General features: G+C 36.6%; 1 protein-coding gene across 5 annotated transcripts in view; it reads right to left on the bottom strand.

Moving 5' to 3' along the window:
• The window catches only part of PALLD (palladin, cytoskeletal associated protein), an 811,300-nt gene that overhangs the window by 227,582 nt on the left and 558,152 nt on the right, over positions 1 to 25,566 (bottom strand). For all 5 annotated transcript variants that reach the window (XM_060184240.1, XM_060184229.1, XM_060184234.1 and 2 more), the window contains 5 exons: positions 20,720 to 20,786; positions 18,797 to 18,902; positions 15,294 to 15,368; positions 10,202 to 10,343; positions 9,502 to 9,525 (listed from right to left, as the gene is read on the bottom strand). In XM_060184240.1, the coding sequence (XP_060040223.1) occupies positions 9,502 to 9,525; positions 10,202 to 10,343; positions 15,294 to 15,368; positions 18,797 to 18,902; positions 20,720 to 20,786 (414 nt within the window). The remainder of the gene's footprint in view (positions 1 to 9,501; positions 9,526 to 10,201; positions 10,344 to 15,293; positions 15,369 to 18,796; positions 18,903 to 20,719; positions 20,787 to 25,566) is intronic.

The following is a 25,566-nucleotide window of genomic DNA, read 5'->3' as shown; positions in this document are numbered from 1 at the left end:
CATTTATATAGTTATACGACTGAAACATGCATGATACTTAAAATATAAAAGTCACCAAAATAAGCTATAAGCTTAAGATCCAAGATGGGAACCTTATGGTATAATCAAAACAAAAATACCCAGAAGAAGGGACATATCAGACCTCATCACTTCCCAGAAAAGAAATTGGCAATATATTATTTTAGATCCATAATTTCACTAAGTGTAATTAAAAAAAAGAAGAACACAGCTATGCTCAGTGCAGCACTCTTTATAACAGTCCAGATATGGAAATAACCTGGGTGTCTAAGGACAAGTGAGTGGATAAAGAAGATTATAAAACAAGGTGAAATTTTGCTGCAACATGGATAGAACTAGAGGAGGCTAAATGAGATAAGTAAAACAAAAAACAATTTTGGGTGATTTCATTCATATACTCTATAAAGAAACAGAACAAGAGAACAGATAAAGTAAAACAAAGCCTTAGACTACGATTGCAAAACTTAAGGTAACAAATGGGGAGAGGTGTGGAATTGTGGGAGGGATCTAGTAGCCTATGGTGGAAGGCACCCTGGTGGTTGGAGTAGTGAGGCCAGACATATTTTGAAGAATTTGTATGCCTAAAACACCAGATATATTTTGAAGAAATTGTACGCCTAAAAATTGTACGCCTAAAAATTGTACGTCTTGTAAACCAATGTTACCGCAACAGAATTTTTTTTCAAGGTAGAGAAAGAGGAAAGAAATAACAGAGATGAGAGAGGAGAGAGATGAGAAAGAGACAAAGAGACAGACGCATATGAAGAGAGAGAAGGGAGAAAGTTGAGTACTGCTATGGTATACACAGTTAACAGGCATGGAATCTAGGGTTTTATTGTACTGTCTGCTGAGATACCTCCTTGGCCACAAAAATTTTTTAAAAGGAAAAAACAAAGAATAGTTATGAATTGAATAAACTAAAGCCAACTAAATTATTAGCAGTACTTTAGAAATGTTTCATCTGTCTAGACTAATTGCATTTTCTTTCTTTTATCTTTATGATAATCATCCCTTTGATTTTTTTTTAATGTTTTCCACATAGGTATCAATTCTTCAAAAGTGCATTCTCTTAGTTAAAAACAAAAGTAATAACTACAAATCTTGCACAAAGAAAAGACAACCTTGTTCCTATTAGAGGGAAGTCTGCCACGATGAAGTGAGGGCAGAAGTAGTGAGGAACCCGGTACTACCCACTGGCTCCCCACCTGCAGGGGGGTTGCCTCACAGGCAGTGAAGCAGGTCTGTAGGTGTCTATCTTTCTCTCCCCACCGTCTTCCCCTCCTCTCTCCATTTCTCTCTGTCCTATCCAACAACAATGACATCAACAATAATAACTACAACAATAATAAAAACAACAAGGACAACAAAAAGGAAATAAATATTTTTTTAAAATAAATAAATAAATAAAGATCAACATGGTCTGGGGGCTAGGTGGTGGCGTACCTAGATGAGCGTACAAGTTACAATGCACAAGGATCTGGTTTTGAGCCCTTGGTCCCCTCCTGCTGGGGGAAAGCTTTGCAAGTGGTGAAGCAGGTCTGCAGGTATCTATCTGTCTCTCTTCCTCTTGATTTCCCCTTCTCTCTCGATTTTTGGCTGTCACTATCCAATAAGTAAATATAATAAGTGGTAATAAAAAAGTTCAACATGGTCAATTTCAAATCCCAGTGGCAGATCAACTAAGATGTGATGAGGGGAGGACTGTCTATGTAAAGATAAAAATCTAGGTCAAGCTTAACACCCTGCTCTTCTGTCATCAGAGTAGAAGACAGTACAGTGGTAATGAGCTCTCTGTGATGAAAGCTTCAAAGTGCCTTCTGAGTCACACTGCCCCAATCTGGATTAGTCCTCCATTTTGGACATACAGGCATTCTCCTGCTGGGGGTTCCCACTGCCTCTTGCCTGAGTTTGGTCTACTACTTCCTGTATCCTGCATTTTTGGGGGTCAATTCTCTTATTGTGGAAAACATACTCCATATAAAGCGTTGTGAAAGAAAAAGTCTTGGAGACCTGTCAAGTGTGACACATCTTGATTACATCTTCATACTGAATTGAAGATTTGGCTGGGAGAAGTGTAAACAGAAGGCAACTTTTACTTCAACGTTTTGAAGGCTTTGTTTCGTTCTCTTTTTGTGTCTAGTGTATCCTGAGAAGTCTTAATTATTTGATTTGTTAGTTTGTATGTCACCTCATGTTTTCTCCCTGGATACATGCATAGGCATCTCCTGCCTTGGACATTCTGAGGATCTGCTTAGATATTCTGAACACCACAACAAAGTATACTGCTGTGAATTTTTTTCTTACATATTTACACCCAGTGACATTATTCTATCTGGGAGCAAATATCATTTAGCTTGAGGAATTAAAACATAATTTCACTGAGGGTCTAGACAGTGACACACCTGGTTAAGTGCACATAGTACTGTCTGCAAGGTACCAGGTTTGAACCCTGCTCCACCACCACCTGCAGTAGGGATGCTTTACAAGCAGTAAAGCAGGTCTGCAGTTGTCTTTCTTTTTCTCCTCTATCAATTTTTCTCTCTCCTATTTAATAAAAAAAGGAAGGAAAAAATGGCTGCCAGGATCAGTGGATTTATACTGCCAGCACTGAGCCCCAGAAAAAACCCTGGAGAGACAAAAATAAATAAATAAATAAAATAAAATAAAATAAAATAAAAACTAAAAAAAAATCATTGATAATCACTCCTCTATGCTTGATTCTTCCTTCCAGAAATTCCAGTTGTACACATGGTTTTTTAGTATATAATTCTCTCTTATATCCCTTCTCTCTTTTTTATTTTTCTTTAAGAGGAAAATTCCTCAACTTTTACTTCTGCAACCAACTTTTTAACTCCTAGAATTTCTTGTTTTCTAAGTATTTATCCTATCCCATTCCTTTTATAGCTTTTTTATATTTACTTCTTGGATGCACTGATTTTCTTATTTCTCAAAGTCAAGGTTCTGATTTTACATTTTCTTTTTACAAGTTCATTTCCTTTAAGTTGTATGTTTGGGGAGTTGTGTCCACATCATCCAACATAGAAAGTTTCTTTAGATGTCTTAACAGCTATCTTAGTGTAGTAGGCAGTGCGTCAGTCATTCTCATAATCTCTCAGATGTCTCATAATCTCTTAGTGTGTCAGTCAGTCTTATAATCTTTAGATGTCTTTTCTGTCATGATTTTGAATTGCAAACAAGGTTTGAGTATACGAGAGGTGCACGTCAACTTGTCTTCCCATTGTTATAGTCTGGATGACATTTTTATGAAGAAACTCCGCTATCATTATCTATGAGTTTTGCTTTCCTCTTGGGATATTCAGATTAGCTAGAATTGAGTCCATAGATCTTTGCCAAGGTGAAAAATAGTCCTCAGGCCAGCATTCCAGATGGTCAGTGCAAGAAGAGGACCAAGAATTAGAGAATTCAGCACTTAGAATTTCACTGTAAATTTTGGTGTACACTCAAATGTATCTGAGTCTCCCTCCCATAGAGACTAAACCAAAGTTTCCTGCTTCATGGGACCCAAAACACTTCATTACATTTTTCTGTTTCTAAGCCCACAGACAGACCTAACAGCTTCACTTATGAAGCTATTATTTCCAAAAAACTTAACAAGCAGTTAATAAAAAAGTTAAAAATAAGTAGGTCTTAATATAATAGTTACTGTTTAAAATATATGCATAAATTGAAAGATATTATGCCATTCTTGAATAAACACAATGTACTAATAGGTTGATGTGTTTGCTGGGTTCTACCCAATTCTTCTTGGGATCAGATCGGACAAGTCTGCCTCATTTAATGTTCCAAGTGATTTTTTATATGTTACTTGCTTTTTATCACACACACATGAAAAACTCAGTTTAACAAATATATGTGGTCATGGAAAAGAATTTAGAGTGATCTAAAATTGAGGCTCTGAACTATTTCAAGCTAGTAGTTGAACTGAATCTATTAGATGTTGAATATTCTTGCATCGAAAACTTCAAAACTTCTGCTGCATCTCTGTCTGTGTTGTGTAGCATTCCCAGGCTCCTTGTCACAAAGCTGTGGACCATAGCTTGAAAACCAATCCATTTTTTTGTTTCATTTACTATACTAACTTACAGTAAGTCCTTACCTACTTACCGTCTACTCGGACCTCAATAAGCATCCTGACCATTGCCCTCCTACTAGAACATTTTACAAAGTACAACTTACTTCACATGCTGAATCACAGAATCAAAACAGAGACTCTACTGCACAAGAGCTAAGATGACAACTGCCATTTGTTAGCAGAAATTCATATTGAAAACAGGAGGCATACTTTTTAATGTAGAATCTCACAACCAGTAAGACCTTTTCTTGTATGTTTAATTCTGCATGCCTTCAGACCAGTGCTATAGAAGTAACTCTATACAGTTTGTGGCTGTTTCCAGACAGCTGAATCAGGGTCTGAGTATTAACAGCTGTCCAATGAGTCTTCTTTGCCCTCCCACTTACTCACTAGTCTTTGAAGGATTCAATCAGTGAAGTCAGAATGGCAAAGAAGGCCAGAGCAGGTAATATGACAAATGGATGTTGATCTTAAGTAAGCTGACTAGCTATTAATTCACAAAACAGTCTGAAAAGATCTGTGATGCAAGCTAACTTCTGTCTAGACAGAGGAGGGAGTGTAGAACACATTAGACAGATACAACACAGTAGTGACAAGAAAAACCTGTTTCAGTTGTATGAATGCCTCAGGAGAAAATCTGCCATATTCTTTTTTTTTAATTTTTTTAATCTAGATATCTAATTTCTAATGGGGATTTACCAAGGTACTTGTGAATTTAAATTTTATTTCTAGAGCCTTAAACATTTTACAAATGAATAAGAAAAAGGAGGAGAGTGGAGAGTAAAAGAACAAAATAGGTAAATGAGGGAGGAAAATAGAGAGAGGGAAGGGCAGTAGGGACCAGGGAAGGGGCCGGAGGGGGTGTGTGTGGAGGGGTAAGCAAGACAGAGCCAGCAGTAAGCAAGTACTCACCAGCCAGCAAAGTGAGAGTGAATGTGTCAGAGGGGATAAATATGGTAGGAAAACAGGGTAATAAAATTCAAATGCTTAAATGTATTCCTGAACTTCAAAGGTCATTTATACATTAGCATTTGGAAAATATCACTGACCTAGTCCAATAAAATTTACCTTTTGCCTCAGATGTATTTCAGTCATCTCTGTTTTCTTTCCTTTCCTTTCTACTTAGCAGTTGGGATAAGATAGTAATCAGGGAAGCCAGATCATAGTGCATTTGGTTGAGTGCACTTGTTACCATGCACAAGGACTCAGGCTTGAGCCCCTGTAGGTGGCAAGCTTCACAAGTAGTGAAGCAGTGCTACAAATCTCTCTCTTTTTCTCTCCCTATTTACCCCTCCCTTCTCAATTTATCTCTGTCCTATCAAATATAAGAGAGGGAGAGAGGAGGGGGAGAGGGGGAGGGGCAGGGGGAGAGGGAGAGAGAGGGAGTGTGATGCCTCCATTTCTGTTTCTTTTCCTCAAGATGGTTCTGGCAATTCTAGGTGTTTTCAGGTTCCAGATAAATGATTGTTGTGTTTGTTCTATTCTCTTAAAGAAGCTTGGTGGAACTTTGATGGGTATTGCATTAAATTTGTATATGGATTTGGGGAGAATATTCATTTTGATGATATTTATTCTTCTAATCCATGAGCATGGGATATCTTTCCATTTCTTGGTATCAGTTTCTATTTCCTCATAGTTTGCAGCATACAAGTCTTTCACTTCTTTCGTCAACTTTATTCCTAGGTATTTTATTGATTTTGCTGAAACAGTAAATGGGAGTGATTTCTGGATGTCTTCTTCTTCAGATTTAGTGTTTGCATAGAGAAATGCCACTGATTTTTGTACATTGATTTTGTAGCCTGATACCTTGCTATATTGCCTAATAACTCCCAGTAGTTTTCTGCTGGATTCTTTAGGTCTTTCTATGTATACTATCATATCATCTGCAAATAGTGAGAGCTTGACTTCTTCCCTTCCAATCTGTATTCCTTTGATTTCTTTCTCTTGCATGATTGCTATGGCAAGAACTTCCAATATTATGTTGAAGAGTAATGGTGACAGTGGACAGCCCTGTCTAGTCCCTGATCTGAGGGGGAATGCTTTCAGCTTCTGTCCATTGAGTATGATGCTGGCTGTAGGTTTGCTATATATAGACTCCACTATCTTGAGGAATTTCCCATCTATTCCCATTTTTTTTTTTAAGAGTTTTGAGCATGAATGGGTGTTGGATTTTGTCAAAGGCTTTCTCTGCATCTACTGAGTTATTATTTTTTTTAAAGTAACTACTGACCAGAGATACATTTTCAGTTATTGACGGATTTGCTTGAAATATCTGTGGAGAAGTTTGAAGTTTATTTTTCTCTAAATACTTTTAGACATAACTAAATGGGAAATTCTGCAAACATGAAAGGAAAGAAGGATCTTTTTTTAAAATTTTTTTTTTTAGAAATATAGTACCAGGGTCCCATTGCAACTGTCTTCCTTTTTGAAAGAGAGGGAGGAGAGAGACACGCACAGAAAGAGACAGAAGATAGTACAGCATTGCCCCATCATCCATGATGTTCCCATGTGGTGCTGGGCTTCTAATCAGGCGACTCACAAATGATCAGCTCCATGCTCTACCAGGTGAGCTATCTCCCAGATCTGAAGAGAAACCTCCTCATACATGATTATTACACATAGCTTAAAAGGAAGTTTTCTATACTTTTATTTTTTTCCCTTTTCGTCATTCTTGCCACGCTAGACCAAAAGACATTTAATTGAGTCCTGGAGATCAAATTATTCTATGAAGCTACTTAGGATTATTAAACAAACTCATTTTACAAAAAGTAATTCTAGAAGCTAAATAGCAAACAGTAACTGAAATAGGAGTGTAAGAGTAAAAGGAGATGGAGAAGGGTAATAAGATATTCCCACTTTTCCTCCTCTGCCAATTTTTCTCCTTCTTAGTATATTGTGTGTTTTCAATTTTCAAATATGTACATACTCAAAAACAAAACTTTGCAATCACTAACCAGTGTGTTGAAATTTTCAGTTAATAATAAGTGTTTAATTTTCCAACATAGATCAGGGAAACATGTCATAAATCGCCATCATCTATGTAGGTGCTGACAAAGGACACAATCATGATGAAAAAGAATTGCATGACTTTACCTAGAATTCAACACAATGCACAACAAAGACAGTCTTTAAAATCCACTCATTAGTCATGCTTTTGAATATTTGGCTCAACAATTTAGCATTATTTGTACATAACACATCAAAAATATGTATTGTTTCATAGTTTTGTTCACATAAACTTTCTTACAGAAAAGAGAAATATTTGGTTCCTATTTCTATAGCCTATCATCTACCTATTTAAAACAGTAAATTTGGGAGTCCGGCAGTAGTGCAGCAGGTTAAGTGCAGGTAGTGCAAATGCAAGGACTGGCTTAAGGATCCCGGTTCTAGCCCCTGGCTCCCCACCTGCAGGGGAGTCACTTCATAAGCAGTGAAGCAGGTCTGCATGTGTCTTTCTCCCGTTTTCTCCTCCCCTCTCCATTTCTCTCTGTCCTATCCAACAATGACAACAATAAAAGAGGGCAACAAAAGGGAATAAATAAATAAATAAATAAATAAATAAAAATTGAAAACGTAACAGTAAATTCAGGAGACATGGGGCTGGGTGGTGATGCACCTGGCTGAATAGATGTATTACAGTATGTAAGGATCTGGGTTAGAGCTCCTGGTCCCCACCTGTAGGGGAAAAGCTGTGAGTGGTGAAGCAGTGTTGCAATCTCTCTCTCTCTCTCTCTCTCTCTCTCTCTCTCTCTTTCCACCTGCAGGGTTATCCCTGGGGCTCAGCACCTACACTATGAATCCACTGCTCCTGTGGCCATTATTTATTTATTTATTTTTGGATAGGACAGAGAAATTGAGAGGGCAGGGGAAGACAGAGAGGGAGAGAGAAAGACAGACACCTGCAGACCTGCTTTACCACTTGTGAACCACCACTCCGCCCCATGCAGGTGCAGAACTGGGGGCTTGAACTGGGATTCTTGCATGGGTCCTTGTGCTTGGTACTATGTGCACTTAACTAGGTGCACCATTGCCTGGCCCCTTTCTCTCTCTATCACCCCCTTCTCTCTCAATTTCTGGCTGTCTCTATCCAATAAGTAGATGAAAATAATAAAGAAAATTAAAGAGAGATGTGCCTTAACTCTCTGAAAGATTTCCAGACTAGTTTATATAAGTAGAGTGGGTCTCAGAAATTCCAAGCATCCGCATATCAGAGAACTATCATTATGCAATTCAGCACAAAAACATACCCAAGAAAAATATGAAGTTGTATATTTCTATGGTCTGGAAAGTGCTACAGTATTTGATGTGGTTACTGACACATGAACTGGGGTCACATGTCCTGGCTCTAACTCTTCACAAGACAGCAGAACATCAAATCCAACTACTCTCCAAGGGTTGCTACTCAGCATCCCTTAATCTCTGCATCCTAGTAGGTTTATATTCTGTTGTCAACAACCATCTGCTCAGATATGAGAGACTCAGGACCTTGATCTGTGGTAGCCTATAGAGAACTTTCAAAGTTCTGAACAAGGGACAGGGCAAGGTTACAGATCCTAAGAAGTTTCTCTTAACGCTGAAGCAGAGGCTTTACATTGTTTTACTACTTTTTGGCAAAAAGTAAGTGAATAAAACTGGTGACATTGCTGTTGGGAAAAGCACAAAAGAAAGTAGCCTCACGGAAGGAGGTACTATGAAATACCTACACAAAAGTTTTTGTTTCCTTTACAAACATTGTTTTAGTCCTTAAGGAATCATAAATATATGAGAAGTCTGAGGGAGGAGAAATGTTGGACCCAAAGCTTCTAGAGAACACAGCACTCTGCTGAGGTCAAATGACCTGGTAATTAAGACAGATCCCAGAGCAAGATGACTTTCTTCATGCTTGTAGGCTAGTAAAAGTTTATGGCTCAGGGTACATAAGTGGAAAATGCCTGGGGGTCCATTTTGCTTACATCTTGGGCCAGTCTCATGAGAGACACATTTCTGAGCTGGGGGTGCTGAGTTATTCATGGGTTTTGGTCAAGAGAAGTATGTGGCAGCTTGTTCTTTTCTACTGGAATTTTAGGAGGATGTTTTTTCATCACTAGCTTAGTTTGCCTTCAGAGTATAAAAGACTATATATAAAAAAGAAGTCTTAAGTCACTGAGCTTGACCTTCTTGTCTGAATGAAACTTCATGTTTTACTAATAAAGAAGTTGATGTAAAACACAGTGTCCATACCCATGATAAAGAAGATATTGTCTGTAAAGGGGTTTCACATTTCCAGGGAACTGCAAAAACATTGTTCTTCTCAGGGCTTTTCAGCAGAAACAAAGAACTATTGAAACCCCAAAGATACATAACCAGTGGGGGAAAAAAAAAAAGAAAAGAAAAAAGAAAAAGCTTCTTACCAGGTTCAGTTGTAGATCTAGGTTCTGCTCACCACATGAGGGGGAAAAAAAAAACCAGCCATTAATGGGGTTCCATTAATAATAAATTTACCCATCCCTTTCTATTACTTTGTCTAGGACATGTCTGCTGAGTGTAGACAAGTTCTATAATACAAAAGTGATAAAGTAATAATAGGCCAATTTCTATTTCTTTTCTTTTTTTTTTTTTTTAATTTTTTATTTAAGAAAGGATTAGTGAACAAAAACATAAGGTAGGAGGGGTACAACTCCACACAATTCCCACCACCCAATCCCCATAACCCACCCCCTCCCATGGTAGCTTTCCCATTCTCTAGCCCTTTCTATTTCTTTAAGTATAGAAACTCAGCTTTTAGTTGCAGCTACACTAGGAAAGTTTCTAAACAGTAGTTCATAGCAAGGCTTTTAAGAGACCTGAAAACCTTTTAAAATTATTTGCCCAACTTTGAGTTTGAATTCATATGTGTACTGTTTTGGAAGAAAGAATTTATAACTTCAATTGATTTCCAGTTAGTCTCTAACTAAGCACTACAGATTTAACATGCTAAACCCTCTAGAATAACTGGTCCCACTACTCCCCCCCTAAATAAAAGTCAATTCATTTGAATGACTAAAGCCCTCTTAGGTTTCTTGAAGCCAAAGGAAAGAAAATGGTCCTGGAGAATTGGGTATCTCGCCTTACTTTTTTGTAGAATTCTGAAATCAGGAGAGTCTTGGATTTCACACCCTTGCCGGAACCACTGGACCTGCAGAGGGGGTGCTCCTCGAACCCGGCACTCCAGAACTACCACCTGGCCCTCTGATGCTGCTATATTTTGCAGTTCCTGAAATGGAAGGAAGTGCTTCCCATCAGACTTGGGTGTGCTCTTTTATTTATTTTTATTTTTCATCATTTAATTAGAAGTTTAATGGTTTACAGTGTAGTTGTTGACACATGCATAATTTCTCATTTCCCTGTGACAGGTGTCTGCAAAACACTCTCACCCCCAATTCAGATCCATTTGCAAATTTAGTGTGTTCTTAAACTATTTTACAGCAGGGAATAAAACTTCCAAATCTTAGGGAAAAAATGCAAAACTTACACAATAAGATAATTAAGGATAAACAACTTCACCAGCTTTTTGTAAACTCTGTGTAATTAAAGTGAAGCAGGGCTTATCATAAGCTCTGTGGAAATGCCTTTTTTTTTTCCAGAAACAAATTTACTGATTGCGCTATTTATGGAATTGTTAAGCAACAATTTTATCTTTATTTAATAGCTTAACAGTAAGAAGACAGTGGAATGCAAAACTCATATAATTATACCTGACATGAATGTAGATTCCCTTTGAAAACCAGAGAAGGGGAAGGGTAAATAGCATAATTGTTATGCAAAGAGACTGTCATGCCTGAGGCTTCAGAGTCCAGGTTCAATCCCCTGCACCACCATAAGCCAGAGCTGAGCAGTGCTCTGGTAAAAAAAGAAAGAAAGAAAGAAAGAAAGAAAGAAAGAAAGAAAGAAAGAAAGAAAGAAAGAAAGAAAGAAAGAAAGAAAGAAAGAAAGAAAGGAAGAAAGAAAACCAGACAAGGTGGGGCGGAAAGACGATTGTTTTCACAGACTTCAACCTTTACATGTACTCCCCACCAACTCTGCCCAAATAGTTTCCTATGTTAGGTTTATCAAGATAAGGAATATGGTTATTTTTCTTATTTTCAGTAAAATAAAGCATGCAGCATTCCTCTCATTTTGATCTTCACTTCCGTTTCTCTAATGAGTGCACCTTTTCACTCCCCCCTCAAGCCCACTTTAACTCCAGACCAACAAAGTTGTACAGTCCAACATAATAGGAATTAATTTGGCTCACAGATGCAAGGGGGTAGAGCTTTTATGCTTGCTATTAAATGCCTGCAGATGAATAGTTTTCTTGATGTGTTCTCTCCTGCCTTCTACCTCCAGAATTACTGCTTAGCAATGATGTCTATCAGAACTTTGAGATTTAGATCTGAAATCAGGTATGTACAAAACTCTTAAAATTTAAGACATCAAATGCAATGAATTAACCTATACATCAAACAAAATTAAAAACTACCTGAAGAGATAACTAATGGTATGTTTGCAAAAAAAAAAAATCCTGTAGCAAATGGTTCATCATTGAGTATGCTAAAACTTTAGGTAATTCTAAAAGTCAATTATGTTGGAATAAAAAGATTAAATTTGAATGTGAAATCTCAGAAGACACTCTCATCTTTTTTTGTGAGATTATCTTTTATCTAAGGTAACTTGCTAAGTTTACTACCTACTACTGATGGTATGCTTTGTCCTTTTCTATTTTTAAATGTAGACCATATCTAGTTTTGAATGAACTCTTTAACTCTGTTATTGGGTCTAGGGAAGTCAAGTGAGTAGATTATAACAGGAAAACTATCACTCATGGAGTCCAGTTTATATGAAGCATTAAATGCTTCCAGGCCTGTCCAGTAAGTCATGCACAGTAGATTACAGATGGTAGACAAATAATTTTCATGTTTGAACTTACAGGCACTAAAGGAGAATGATTTATTCCTAGGATTATGTGCTTTTGTTCAAACATTAAAAAATCAGAGATGTAGAAAATAGATTTTTCAAGCAGACCAAAAAAAAAAAAAAAAAAGAAAACACACAGAGAAAATCTCCAGTTGTTCCAGGATTACAATTTGGCTCCTCCTGGAACAATGTTTTTTATCTTGATAAAACCCAGGGCCAACATTTGTTGAATATACAGAACTTAAAAAGTGGAGCTCTTGGGAGCCGGGTGGTAGCGCAGGTGGCGCTAAGCGCAAGGACCAGCATGAGGATCCCGGTTCGAGCCCCCGGCTCCCCACCTGCAGGGGAGTTGCTCCACAGGCGGTGAAGCAGATCTGCAGGTGTCTGTCTTTCTCTCCTCCTCTCTGTCTTCCCCTCCTCTCTCCATTTCTCTCTGTCCTATCCAACAACGACGACATCAACTACAACAATTAAAAAAAAGACAACAAGGGCAACAAAAGGGAAGATAAATAAATAAAAATTACAAAAAAAAAAAAAAGTGGAGCTCTGAAGGAGACTGAGAGCCAGCGTTTAGTGGCTGAGCTCGACAATGTGGATCATCCACCCAGAGAAGTATTTTGGACCTCTGGGTGTTTTAGGGTTTACATAATAGCATTATAATTATACAATAACAGCATTATAATTATACAATAAGCCCATCTGGTATTGTGATTCCTTGATGGGGTCTATTTGAAAAGAAATGCCACATGGGGCTAGTTGCTTCCCTGGCCTCATGTATTTCCCTACTGCTCACAGCATTACAGTCCACACTGCTGATCCAGCTAAGCCTGGTGACTCGTGGGCAGAATCACTAGCTTCTGTGCAGTCGCAAAACCTGGTATTCCATGGTAAAATGAAAAAAAACAGAGGTGCCCTTGGACTGGAGTAGACCACCTGACATTCACTGTCACCATCACAGCCAAGAAAAAGCCAAAGAAAATCTTAAGGGTAACAAAGCCAAGGAGATCAGCAGATTGATTTTCTAAAACTGCCTCTCCAAAATCAGAGCCCAAGTCCAAACACAGCCCTGCAAAGCAGAAGATGTCCAGCAGGGGGAAAAGGAGGGGAACAAAAGCAAGCAAAAAAGGAAACAACATGGCAGAAAAAACAAATGTTCATTTGACAGATAACACACAGAGGAAAGAAAGCACTAGAGACATGCAATGAAATGTGCTCTATCCTTTTGATTACTCTATAGCTTGATAAAAGTGTAGAATTTGTTTTCCTTCCTTTAATTAAGCTATGTGGTTAGTATAAAGAATGCTGCCTGGTTTTCTCCTGGGGAAAACACAGACACCACTAATAGAATGTCTGTGATTCAGGAGTTGGATTGCAATGAGAAAAGGGGTTTTGTGTTTAGGGTTTGGGGATTTCACTTGGTGCCCGGTAGGATTTCTGTAACGCTTCCACATGCTAGGTCATGGTGGTAAAACCATGTGATGAGGGAAAGCAAAAACCTCCATGGCCTTCTTTGCCTTCCCTGAAGCCACCAGCATGGAATTTTATTTAAACCAAGAGACTGGCTGGGCCAGCACCCTCCCCTACCCGTCAAATGAGCTCTGTCTTAGGCAGTAATATATCAGGCAGCACAGACTTTCTTGTAATGAACTAATAAAGCTGCTTATGTCAAGCTCTTAAACTTCACATGAATGTGAACTATCAAACCATCTGTGAATCCTTCCTATGCTGAACACAAAGGTTTCAACAGTTATTGCAGTAACATTGCTTTCTGATTTTTACATGAAGGGAGTTTCAAAGTTGTCAATCATATTTGTTGCTAGTGTCCTACAGTAAATACTACATTTAGGAAAATAACTTTACTAAAATTGGATACAGTTTGGTTTAAGAGAAATAAAATTATGCCTACACAAAGACATTTAAGACTATGGCCTTTACTGTTGCCTCATATACATTTTGTGAATTTTCTTTTTTGCAACTGTCTTTAGTTTATTCAGAACTGATATGTGTGTGTGTGTGTGTGTGTGTGTGTGTGTGTGTGTGTGTGTGTGTGTGTCAAGTGTGAGGTAGGAATCTGATTAAACATTTTGTCATTGGAGAACAATTTGACTCTGGTTACTTGTGGTCTTGTACAAGCACCAAATTATCCTAAATATTGAACCTTAAAAAAAAAGGTCTTGATATCAAAGAGGCATTTTTTTCTCTTTTCCTATGACTACTGATTTTCCCTTCACAAGAATAGCCCATTAGTCATTATTTTTTCTTTCACTAATTTTCAGAATCAAATTTCTAAGCTCTACATCAAATGAATAAAAATAAGAAATCCATTGTAATCATAGATTTGCGTTAAATGTCTAGATTAATCTTACACTCGTAACTTCTCTATAGTCTTCTCAGTTCACAGGTATCATCTCTCTACTTATTTTGATCTTCATAGTGTCTTTCAATAAAATTTTATAATATATATTTTTTAACCAGAGCATTGACTAACTATCACTTATGGTGGCATGAGGGGTTGAATGTGGGACCCTGGAGCCTCAGGCTTCAATGTCTTTGTGCCCAACCCTTATTCACTATGCTATCTCCCTCATCTTAATTCTATAATTTTCTATAAAAAAAAATGTGGGGGAGGGACAAAGAAAAAGTCCTATAAGAAATCATTTCAGAGTTGAACAACTGACTAATGAAATGAGTCATTTAATCTTGGCAATGCAAACCACCAGCTCAGGGTAAAATGAAAATCAGTTATTCAAAAACTTTTTTCCTAGTTATCTCTGAAGGTAGAGGGCAATATGTTAGTTATGCTTGTATTATTTTTAAGAAAGAAGAGAAGAAAATATGACAAAATGCTAACTATTAAGTCTTAGAGATATGTACGTCAGTATCTGAACACCTTTGTTTGAAATATCCAATTGTAACATTAAAAAATATTTAAATGATGAACAACTAAAAAAGAAAAACAATTTCCAGACAACTTCTAGGTTCTCCTTAGTAGTTTCCTACAAAGCATTTTATTTTTTCTGCATGTCTTAGCTTTCTTACTCTAATTTAACCTTTGGCAGGTCACTGATTGGCCACCTCTCTCAGTTCCTTTACAAAATTATTGTCACAGAACATTTGTTCAATAAATATCTAGTTAGCGCCAGTGGTAACCATAATAATCAGCCTACTAACATGTTCATTCTAATTTTTAAAGGTTACTATACAAAGCCACATGTGAATGGAACTTAAGAACCAAAGCAAACACAGAGAATGAGACTTGCAGATGTCAGACCTTTGTGAAAACAGGAGGAAAGTAGGCAGAAGTGGTTCCATCAGGTCGGCAGAGATATGAAGTTGGACTGTGAACCTGAAAAAAATACAACACATGGATCAAATTCTAAATATATAAATTGCTGAAAAGATGGGTTAAAGAAGCTTTTGATTATTAGGATCGCTCCACATGAATGGAATGAGTGAATGAAAGTATCACCATATATCATCTTGCTAGTCTACCCTTACAGTACAGACATTGTTCTACTTCCTTATTTCACATCTGTTACTCCTCTCTGTTCACAAGGATATTCAAGGTAAAAGTTCCCTGGTTCCTTAGGGATCCATGGGTTTTTCAATGCTATTACCAAATGGGTTTCTGTGTGTGGGATTTCCATAAAGATCTTTTTTAAAAGTCCTCATAGACATTACATTTTATTACGTACAAATCAGATTCACTTAATAAACAGCAACATATAATGTTAATAACTAAATATATATCTGTCCTCTTTATAATTTATATTCTTTCTTGATACAGGGATTACATAAAATGAAGGGGGAAAGGAATATATTATTTTTTCTTGGTATGTAAGAGGCAAAGTTGCTGAAATCTTATAGTATGCTAATTTACCTCTGGGAAAAATCTAAGAATGAAAACTATCTCTTTGTGGGTGATTTGTTCTTAAATACTCTGTATCTATTCACGTCTAAGTAATTATTAGCCTACATAAGCCAAAATGATAGTAATCTGATAGTGTATGTCTCAATATGTCACTGGACCTCACTCATCCCTGTAAAACTGTGCTGGCTTGTGATACATGAGACCTGGGTCTAACTTTCCAATGTTTTTGTTTAAGTCCAGAGAATCTATGTGCATTTATTATTATTTACTCTGTGCCAAACAAGTCCCTAAGTGTTATATGAATATGAGCTGAGTTCTTGTAAAATCCTATGAATTAAATGGCATTATTATCTTCGTTTCACAGGTGAAAAGACTAGGCACAGAAAGGTTGTATCATTTGTTTATGGTTTCTTAGTAAGTGATAGTGCTTAATCTTGGCTCTAGGGCATTAATTTTCTTAAAATGTTAACTAACATTGCTTAAAATGTTAATCACAATGATTGTGGTGGGGGTGGGGGTGGGGTGGATTCTGGGTGGAATGTGACTTAGCAGTAGAGCACAGATCTTGCAAGAATAAGGCCCTACATCCAATCACTGGCACTGCATGTGCTCGAATAGTGTTCTGGTCTCTCTTCCCATTTGCTACCCATGGAATAAATAAATCATTAAAATTATAGACATAAAAATAGAGCAGACTCATTCCTCTAGAGTATTTCATTCTCTCAACAATGAAAGTGACACATATTAATCTCTTCAGTGTTTTCCTGTAGAACTTAAATCATTTTAACATTGTACTGTTTATATTACTATGTCATTTGCATATCCAGATCTATATGGTTTTCTGCTCTTAGGTTTCTGTTATAATCTTTGTATGTTCTCTCAAATTCAAGTTCTATTTTATGTGTATATTCTGTTTTCCAACGTTTGTAAACAACTTGGGACTGGAGTTGCTGACATTTTTATTGCCATGAAAAGCCCACCACAGTGTTGTATACTAAGTGAATCATTATTTAAATATCAAAATATTACAAAAGCCTACTGGTTTAATGAAAATATTTTTATAAATCCCATTGTAATTTAGAGACATAGCAAAAACATTTACTATGTATGCCATCTATAAGAAACTTGAATTGGTTGGTTCTTTTCATGTTTACGACCTCAAATGTTTTCATATGATTTGCATATTCATTTCTGATTATTTATGCTTAATGCTACTAAACTACCTACTAATGCTCAGTAGATGGAGGATATGCTATTGCCCAAAATCATTTCTATCGTTTAGGAATAAGGTTATATTTTAAGAATAGGTAGGAGCCCTCTCTCTGTGTTGCATTTAAAGTTACTTCTCATAATGCAAAGATGAACTGACATATTTGATTTAAAGAATTTTTAAAATTTAAGTATTTTTTTAAAATATTTATTTTATTTATTTATTCCCTTTTGTTGCCCTTGTTGTTTTATTGTTGTAGTTATTATTGTTGTTGTCGTTGTTGGATAGGACAGAGAGAAATGGAGAGAGGAGGGGAAGACAGAGAGGAGGAGAGAAAGACACCTGCAGACCTGCTTCACCGCCTGTGAAGCGACTCCCCTGCAGGTGGGGAGCCGGGGTTCGAACCGGGATCCTTATGCCAGTCCTTGTGCTTTGCGCCACCTGCGCTTAACCCGCTGCGCTACAGACCGACTCCCTAAAATTTAAGTATTTTTACCTAAAGAAAAACTTCCCGTGCTTATGTTTGCAAAGTAAACTCACTGTAATAACTTATCAATACTTTACAAAGTTCTTCCCTATACAGTTCAATGTTACAAAGAAATAAATGCAGGATAAAAATATTTGGAGAAGGGATCTGAAATTTCTATCATTATTATTTGTATAGTTCTTAGAGGACTGGAAAACACAGGTTGATATGTGGACTTTTCTGGTCTTTTAATTTATTTTAAAAGAGGTAAGAAATGTGGTTAACTGGAAAAAGGCATATATAAAGGAGATATTCAGTCACAGTTATAATAGAGACCACATTTCCTATACCATCTATTTTGTAACTCTGATTAAAAATTGTCTTTAGGAATTTTGGTCCATATTCCCTGAGGGGGAGAAATATTAGGGTTAGATGACCAGAGGGCTGATTCCATCAGGATCTAGAGATAAAAGAGAAAAAAAGGAAGGATATACAGAAGTAGTGATAGTGTAAGTGTGACTTAGAAATGAAGAGAAAACAATACCATAGAAAAAATGGGATATATATATATATATATAACATTCAACCCTTATCTGTGACCTTGGAAGGACTACTACAGTTTCCAATGAAAGGATGGAGACACAGAACTCTACTGGTGGGGTCAGTGTAGAATTATGTTCCTGTTATCTTTGTGGTTTTGTAAATTAATATTAAATCACTAATAAAAACAAAACAAATAAATCATTAGTAAATTAAAAGGCAGTACTTCATTTACAGTTTCTTTTCTCCAAGTGATATTTTTACTTAGAAGATATCACAAGGAAGTATATTAGCTAGAATCAAAGTTATATTCTTTTCTTCTTATTTAGTGAGAAATGTATACAACTTTATTAAAATATTTAATTAAAATAATCTTAGTTTATCACAGTATGTATATTTTAGATGTACAGTGTTAGAATTCAGCATTGATATATCCTACATTATGTTTAAACGAAGGAGTTTGACAGTGAGTATTAAGAAAGATTTATTTATGAAATTAAATTTATCTCTTAAAATTAAACTGATTTTAGATAAATATTTATTGAAAGGAATAATATACACCAGAACATCAACCTGGTATATGCAGTGCTAGGGATTAAACCCCAGACCTAAAGAAAACAAGTTTTGTATTCTACCACCAAGTTACCTTCCCAGCTAGGGAATTTCCTGTAATGACCCAAGAAATACCTGCTGAACAGGGACAGATAATGGCTGGATCACAGCTGTAGTTATTCCTGCTTTTGGAGATGATGATCCTATTGTCAAGGAAACAGAAGTTGTTTTCTTCTGAGCTCTGGAAAATAGGTAAGTAAGTGGTCAGAACTTTAAAGCAGGATTTATTTTTGAAACACTTCCACAGGACAATTCAATTTCTTTTTGAGTGCTCAATTCATTTTAATTGTAGAAGACTTTAAAAATAGGAATCTACAGTGAATAATTAGTGTACTTATGGTCAATATCCCTGGAGAGGAGACCTTAGAGACAGCAGCACATAAAAACATAAATAAAATAGCCACTTGTAGGCAGGCATTGTCAAAGAATTTAAATATAAAACTTGGAAATCCTAAGAGAAAAGTAAATATAGCATGTCCTCCAACATTTTTATTTAATGCCATATATTCCACTATAATGTTGATGAGAAGAAAAAGAAAATCCTAAAACAAGTACTATTATTCAAGAATCTATCTACATTACATGTGATTCCATTTGTAGCTGCAGTTTCTAAGAAAAGATCAATGACTTGAAGACTTGCTATACTTGAAACATTAAGATTTTTAGCAGTTATTAGATATCTGAAAGCTTTAGGGTTTGAGTTCTATATTTAATTTGAAGATTTGGCTGTCTATTTTAAATTTGGCAGCTGTTCTTTGTTCTGGTTTCTAATTTTATTGAGTGTGCCTTGGAATTTTTGTTTTTATTTAGTGCATAAAAGTTAGAGGTATAAAGAAAAAATTAGTTTCCAAAAGAATCCTATAATTTATTAACTTTTAGAGCCTTAACTGAAACAAAAGGTGGCACAGTATATGATCTTATAAAGGCTTTAATTTTTTTATTTGTTATTAATAGTTTGTTACAAGATTGTAAGATTACAACGCATAGTTTCAAATCACAACCACCACCAAACTTCTGTGATCCCACAATCCCCTCTCCCAAAGATAACCACCATAGTTCTCATAAGTCTCATAAAGAGTTTCCTTGCTTGTTTCATTTGAATTTTTTTTGGGGGGGGCAAGTTTATGTAAATCAGATCTTATGAAGACTTTTCAGCAAAAATATTTAATGGGCATTTGATGCTAAATGAATATATATGTTATATGTTCACACATATACACATATATGCTGATTAAAGGAATTTGTTAGCACAGTCTCAATACTCAGATGGCTATTTTTTAAAACTAAATTCCAGTAGAGGTTAACTATTATTTCAAAATAACTGTATTACTAGTATTTTACTAATAATCTGTCTCTGTAAAGCGAATTCTGTGATTCTCATAAAATTTAACTAGTAATAAATACTAAAACAAAAAATCATTTCTAGTTACTTCAGTAGTTTCCTATTTGTATATGTAAATTGCTCCTAAGTTATTTACTAATAACTTTTTTCTCTCATGACATTTACAATTTTTTTATTATCTTTATTTATTGGATAGAGACGATCAGAAATCAAGAAGGAATAGGACTAGAGAGGGAGAGAGAGATACCTGCAGCCCTGCTTCACCACTAGCAAAGCTCTTCCCCTGCAGGTGGGGAGGGGGGGCTCAAACCTGAGTCCATGTACATTGTAACATGTGCACTCAACCAGGTGCGCCACCACCCAGCTCCTCTCATGATTTTCTTTTCATATATTTATAACCAGTCTTTTGCTTTGAAACTAATATTGCATATGGGCAGATTTGGGCATCTCATTGAAGAAACAGACTTCAATGTTCAGATTCATAAGCCAAAAATTGTATTCCAAGTTGAAATGTTTGATTGACATCAGTTAACCTTTCTCCTCGGAACACAACATACATGGCCTCACTCCCCAGTATGTCAGCAGTTCAAAGAATGTCAGCAGTTCTGTTGACATTCTTTGTTACATACATAATTAATGGAATTGTAAACACTTACTGTGGCATAGCTCCAGGTTTTGATTTGAAGACTAAACTTTCACTGTCAGAATCAGTTGAACTGGCACCTAGAAGAGTATTAAAAATAGTAGTGTTAGTAAAGCTAAGGTATAATTAGTATCTATAACTGTTTTTTCACTTAAAAATACAACTGAAGTAACACTGTTTTGCAATTATGTATGTTTCAGTTGTACAGCACTGTAGTTTAGCATCTATTTTGCTACATTATGATCCCCACAAAAAGTCTTGTTTCCATCCATCATCACACAATGGACCCCCATTTACTGTTTTTTTTTTAAATTTTTAATAACATTTATTTATTTATTTTCCCTTTTGTTGTCCATGTTGTTGTAGTTATTATTGTTGTTGTTACTGATATCGTCGTTGTTAGATAAGACAGAGAGAAATGGAGAGAGGAGGGGAAGACAGAGAGGGGGAGAGAAAGATAGACACCTGCAGACCTGCTTCACCGCTTGTGAAGTGACTTCCCTGCAGGTGGGGAGACCGGGGATCCAATCAGGATCCTTAAGCCAGTCCTTGTGCTTCATGCCATGCGTGTTTAACCTGCTGCACTACCACCAGACTCCCTGTTTTTTAAATAATAATAAAGTCTACTGTGAAACAGAACATGACTTTTTTTTTACTTGGATTTCTCTCTCTCTCTTTTTTTTTTTTTTAAAGAAAATAACTTCAGGAAACAAATACAATAAAAAAGCTTTGCAAACTTTGTTTTTTAGTATCTGAAGACTATTACAGCCATATTTCTAAGTGTCTTACAAATTGTGTATATAAAGCATCCATGGTTTTAGTCTTTGACTCTTTCTAGGATTACAGTCATATCTACTCACTACTTAGGAGATGCTTTTCACTCTTTCATAAATTAGAATATGACAGGGCTTCATTATTATATAAAAGAGTCCCTGATGTTGGATCATGACCTCTAAAATTCACTTGTTTCATTACTACTAAAAATATAAATTGTATTTACATTTCAGAACTCAGGTTTTGTGGTAAGAGATTTTGAGGGCCGGATATAACGTAACCGTGATGGTTATAAACATGTTCTTGCTATTTCTTTCACAAGACATATTTGAGTTATTTAAATTATCCATTTGAGATATTCTGTTATAAAGCAAGACAATAAGCAAAAAGCACAGAATTATTTGTCATGATAGTAATGACTAGTGGTCACCTTCCTCAGACCACTTTGCACACAACAGGCTGCTATGTATTTTTCAGTTAAATTTGATATATTTACATACATATATATATATATATTTACACAGGGGGAATCACACTATATGTACTCTTTGCAATTAATTAGCTACTTTTGTCAATTATTACAAGTAGTGTGTGTATAGCTCCATTGAACTCATTCTCTTGGATGGCTATATCCCTTTCTGTGATTCTGTTGTCCTTCTAGCGTTTTGTTGATGCTGCAACAGTCATGTTTAGTAACTCTGCTGGAATGTTTCCATTTATTCTTGTTTATAGTTCTAACTGACACCTAGTATAGGCTTTCTTCAGCTCCTTCCTAGAACACCAAAAGATTTTTATCTTGTTTTCCCATTTTCCTCAGTCCCTTCTGCCCTCCCTCCCATCTCATCTTCAACTTTTATCAGTTTAGTTTTTGTCAATTTAAGTAAATATTTGTAAATTTAAGTTCTAAAGTCTGTTATTTAGTAGTTGTCATGATTTTCAGTCTGATTTTATAGCTCTATCTGCCAGAATTTCCTACATTTCTATTTTATAAAACTACAACCCACCGTGCTTGATGTACTCATTTGTGTATATTCTGCTTGGTAGTGAGACTATCACAGCACATCCACAAACACAGCTTTGTGGTGAAGACACAGACATTAGAAATAATTTTAAAAATATATGTATGTGGGAAGTGGGAAAAAACAATGCTGCGTTAGGGCCTGCAGAAGGAGGGAATTGAGTAGGATTTATTTATGTTGGTTTTGTTTGGGTATTTTTTTTTTTTCTTGCTTGCTATGCAGAAGCTCTCCTCCCCTCTCCTTCCTCCCCTTTTTTCTTATTTATTTATTCCCTTTTATTGCCCTTTTTTGTTTTATTGTTGTTGTTATTGATGTTGTTGTTGGATAGGACAGAGAGAAATGGAGACAGGAGGGGACGACAAAGAAGGGGAGAGAGAAAGACATCCGCAGACCTGCTTCACTGCTTGTGAAGCGACTCCCCTGCAGGAGGGGAGCCAGGGGCTCGAACCGGGATCTTTATACTCTGGTCCTTGTGCTTTGCGCCACCTGCGCACTTAACCCGCTGCGTTGCCGCCCAACTCCCTTCTTTTCTTGTCTTTACCAGAGCACTGAAGACCTCTGGTTTATGGTGGTATGTGGGATTGAACCTGGGTATTCAGAGCCTTAGGCATGAAAGTCTCTTTACATAACCATTATGCTATCTAACCCCACCTGAGTGGGATTTAATCTTTGTTTTTAATCTTTGTTTGTCTATCTTGTTTATTAGATAGAGACAGCCAGAAATAGAGAGGGAAGGGGGTGGCAGAGAGAGAAAGTCAGATACATGCAACACTGCTTCACCACTCGTGAAGCTTTCCCCTTACAGGTGGGGATCAGGGGCTGAAACCTGGGTCCTTGTGCATTGTGATATGTGTGCTCAACCAGGTGGACCACCACCCAGCCCTGAGTGGGATTTAATTTTAAGGGGGGGGTTTTTGCAGAGCTGGGAAATAGCTTATCCAGTAGAACACATGCCTTCTACATGTGAGGATCAGGAGACATGAGGAAACATGACACTACATGGGAGCATTACAGATGACAGTAGGAGAGCTGCCCAGATGACAGAGAGATGCTGTGTTGTGTTTCCTCTCTTTTCCTCCCTTTCTCCTCCTCCTCTACCTTGTAATCTTAAAATATTGTAAATCTTATTAAATCACTAATAAAACTTTAAAATAAATAAAATAAAATAAAAAAGTGAGCCAGAGAGGTCACTCAGCAGTAGTATTGAGCATGTGTTATGTCCTGGGTTCATTCCTCTGCTTTCCCTGACATGGAAGGCTCCACCAAAAAGGGAATTAAAAAAAAAAAAAAAAGATCCAAAGTAAATAAAAAGTTTTTTTCCCCCTTTTTTTAAACTTGGATCATTCCTACTTGGTATTTTTTGAAAGACTATCTTTTAAGTTTAGGCCAGTCATCTATCTGTGCTCTATTTTCTCTGAACTCTAACATTCTTGTTTATATTACTCATGTCACTTTCAATATCATTATATAGTAGAAAATTATTGGTTCTTAAAAAACTGATGTGGGGTTAGGAAGGAACTACCAATTTCTGAGTACTTATTATTTTTGTGCCCGGCAGTTTGCTTGGCACTTCTAATCACTTAATTATTATAATAGTGAACTTATTTTAGAAGTGAATTATATCCAATTATAGATAAGAAAACTGAAGTTCCACAAAGCTAACTAATTTGCATAAATAAGGTCACATAACTAGAATATAGTGGTAACAGGATTTGGACTTCTATGTCTTAAATCTTAAATCTGTCTTAAATTCAAAACTCCCCCCACCATACTTGCATGCTGCCTACATGTGTACGCCTCTCAGAGCACAGCTCCTGTTTTACTTGTGCCAGGTCTTTCACTTCCCTTGGAAAATATGGCTGCACTAGGGAAGTATCAGCTTCTTTGGGGACAGATGGTGGATTGTGAGAATAGAAAAGAGAAGCATGAGGGGAGGGCTATGGGAGTAGCAAGTCAATAGAAATTCAAGTGGATTCTAGAATATTAGGTTCAGAGTTTGGATTTTATGTCTAGGCATTGACAGAGATTGGGAAGATTAACCATGTGGGATTAATGGGGGAGAGGGTGAGGGAAAACAAGAGCAAAACCAACAGCAAATTTGTTTGCAACCAGTATCACCTGTCTGAAATAGGTGATGGAAAAGGACAAAGTTTGAACTCTGATGATAAGGAGGATGGAGAAGGTGAGCAAGAAAACAAACAAACAAAAACAACCCCCAAAACCAACCAAACAAAAGCAAAACAGGAAAAAGCAGATTCAGTTACCAGAAAGTAACTGAACAGAGAGCTGAGAGATAAATTTTAATGAAATTACAAAAGTAAGATGGAGATGAGGGAAGGCAAAGGTCCTATGAAAGTTATTACAGTTCCCTGACCCAGCTTTCTAGCCCTTTTTTCAACCATGACATCTTCTCCCCAGACAATAACTTGAGTCCACCTGAATATTAGATGTCAGGCTCAGGAAGAAAAAAAAAACTAGTATAGCCACAGGCCCTTTGGAATATAATTAAAATAGGCCTACTAGTTATCTATAAAACAGAGACTCCCCAAATCTTCATCTGCACTATTCCAGCCTTTAGGTTCATGATTAGTCAACAATTTGTTTGGCTTTATATGTTAACTCTTTTTTCAGCCACCAGGTTCCAGATGTTACTATGATGCCACCCAGACTTCCCAGGGCAGATGACCCCACCAATGTGTCCTGGAGCTCCTCTTCCCCAGAGCCCCATCCCACTAGGGAATTTTTGTATATTGATTTTGTAGCCTGACACCTTGCTATATTGCCTAATAACTTCTAGTAGTTTTCTGCTGGATTCTTTAGGTTTTCCTATGTATACTATCATATCATCTGCAAATAGTGAGAGCTTGACTTCTTCCCTTCCAATCCCCAGTCCTGGAACCTCTAGAGTGAGGCTCAGTTTCCTGCATATTTCTCTCAATTCATACCAAATGAAATCGCATTTGCTGATCCCAACCTAATCAATGCTATGAATACCACCTCGGTATGCTTCACTTCAGACTGTGTCCAGAGACGTCATACACAGAATGTCAACCCTTCAGCCTCATTT

Source organism: Erinaceus europaeus, chromosome 2, assembly GCF_950295315.1.
Source record: "Erinaceus europaeus chromosome 2, mEriEur2.1, whole genome shotgun sequence".
Lineage (NCBI taxonomy): Eukaryota > Metazoa > Chordata > Mammalia > Eulipotyphla > Erinaceidae > Erinaceus > Erinaceus europaeus.
This window is presented reverse-complemented; position numbering and strand designations above follow the sequence as displayed.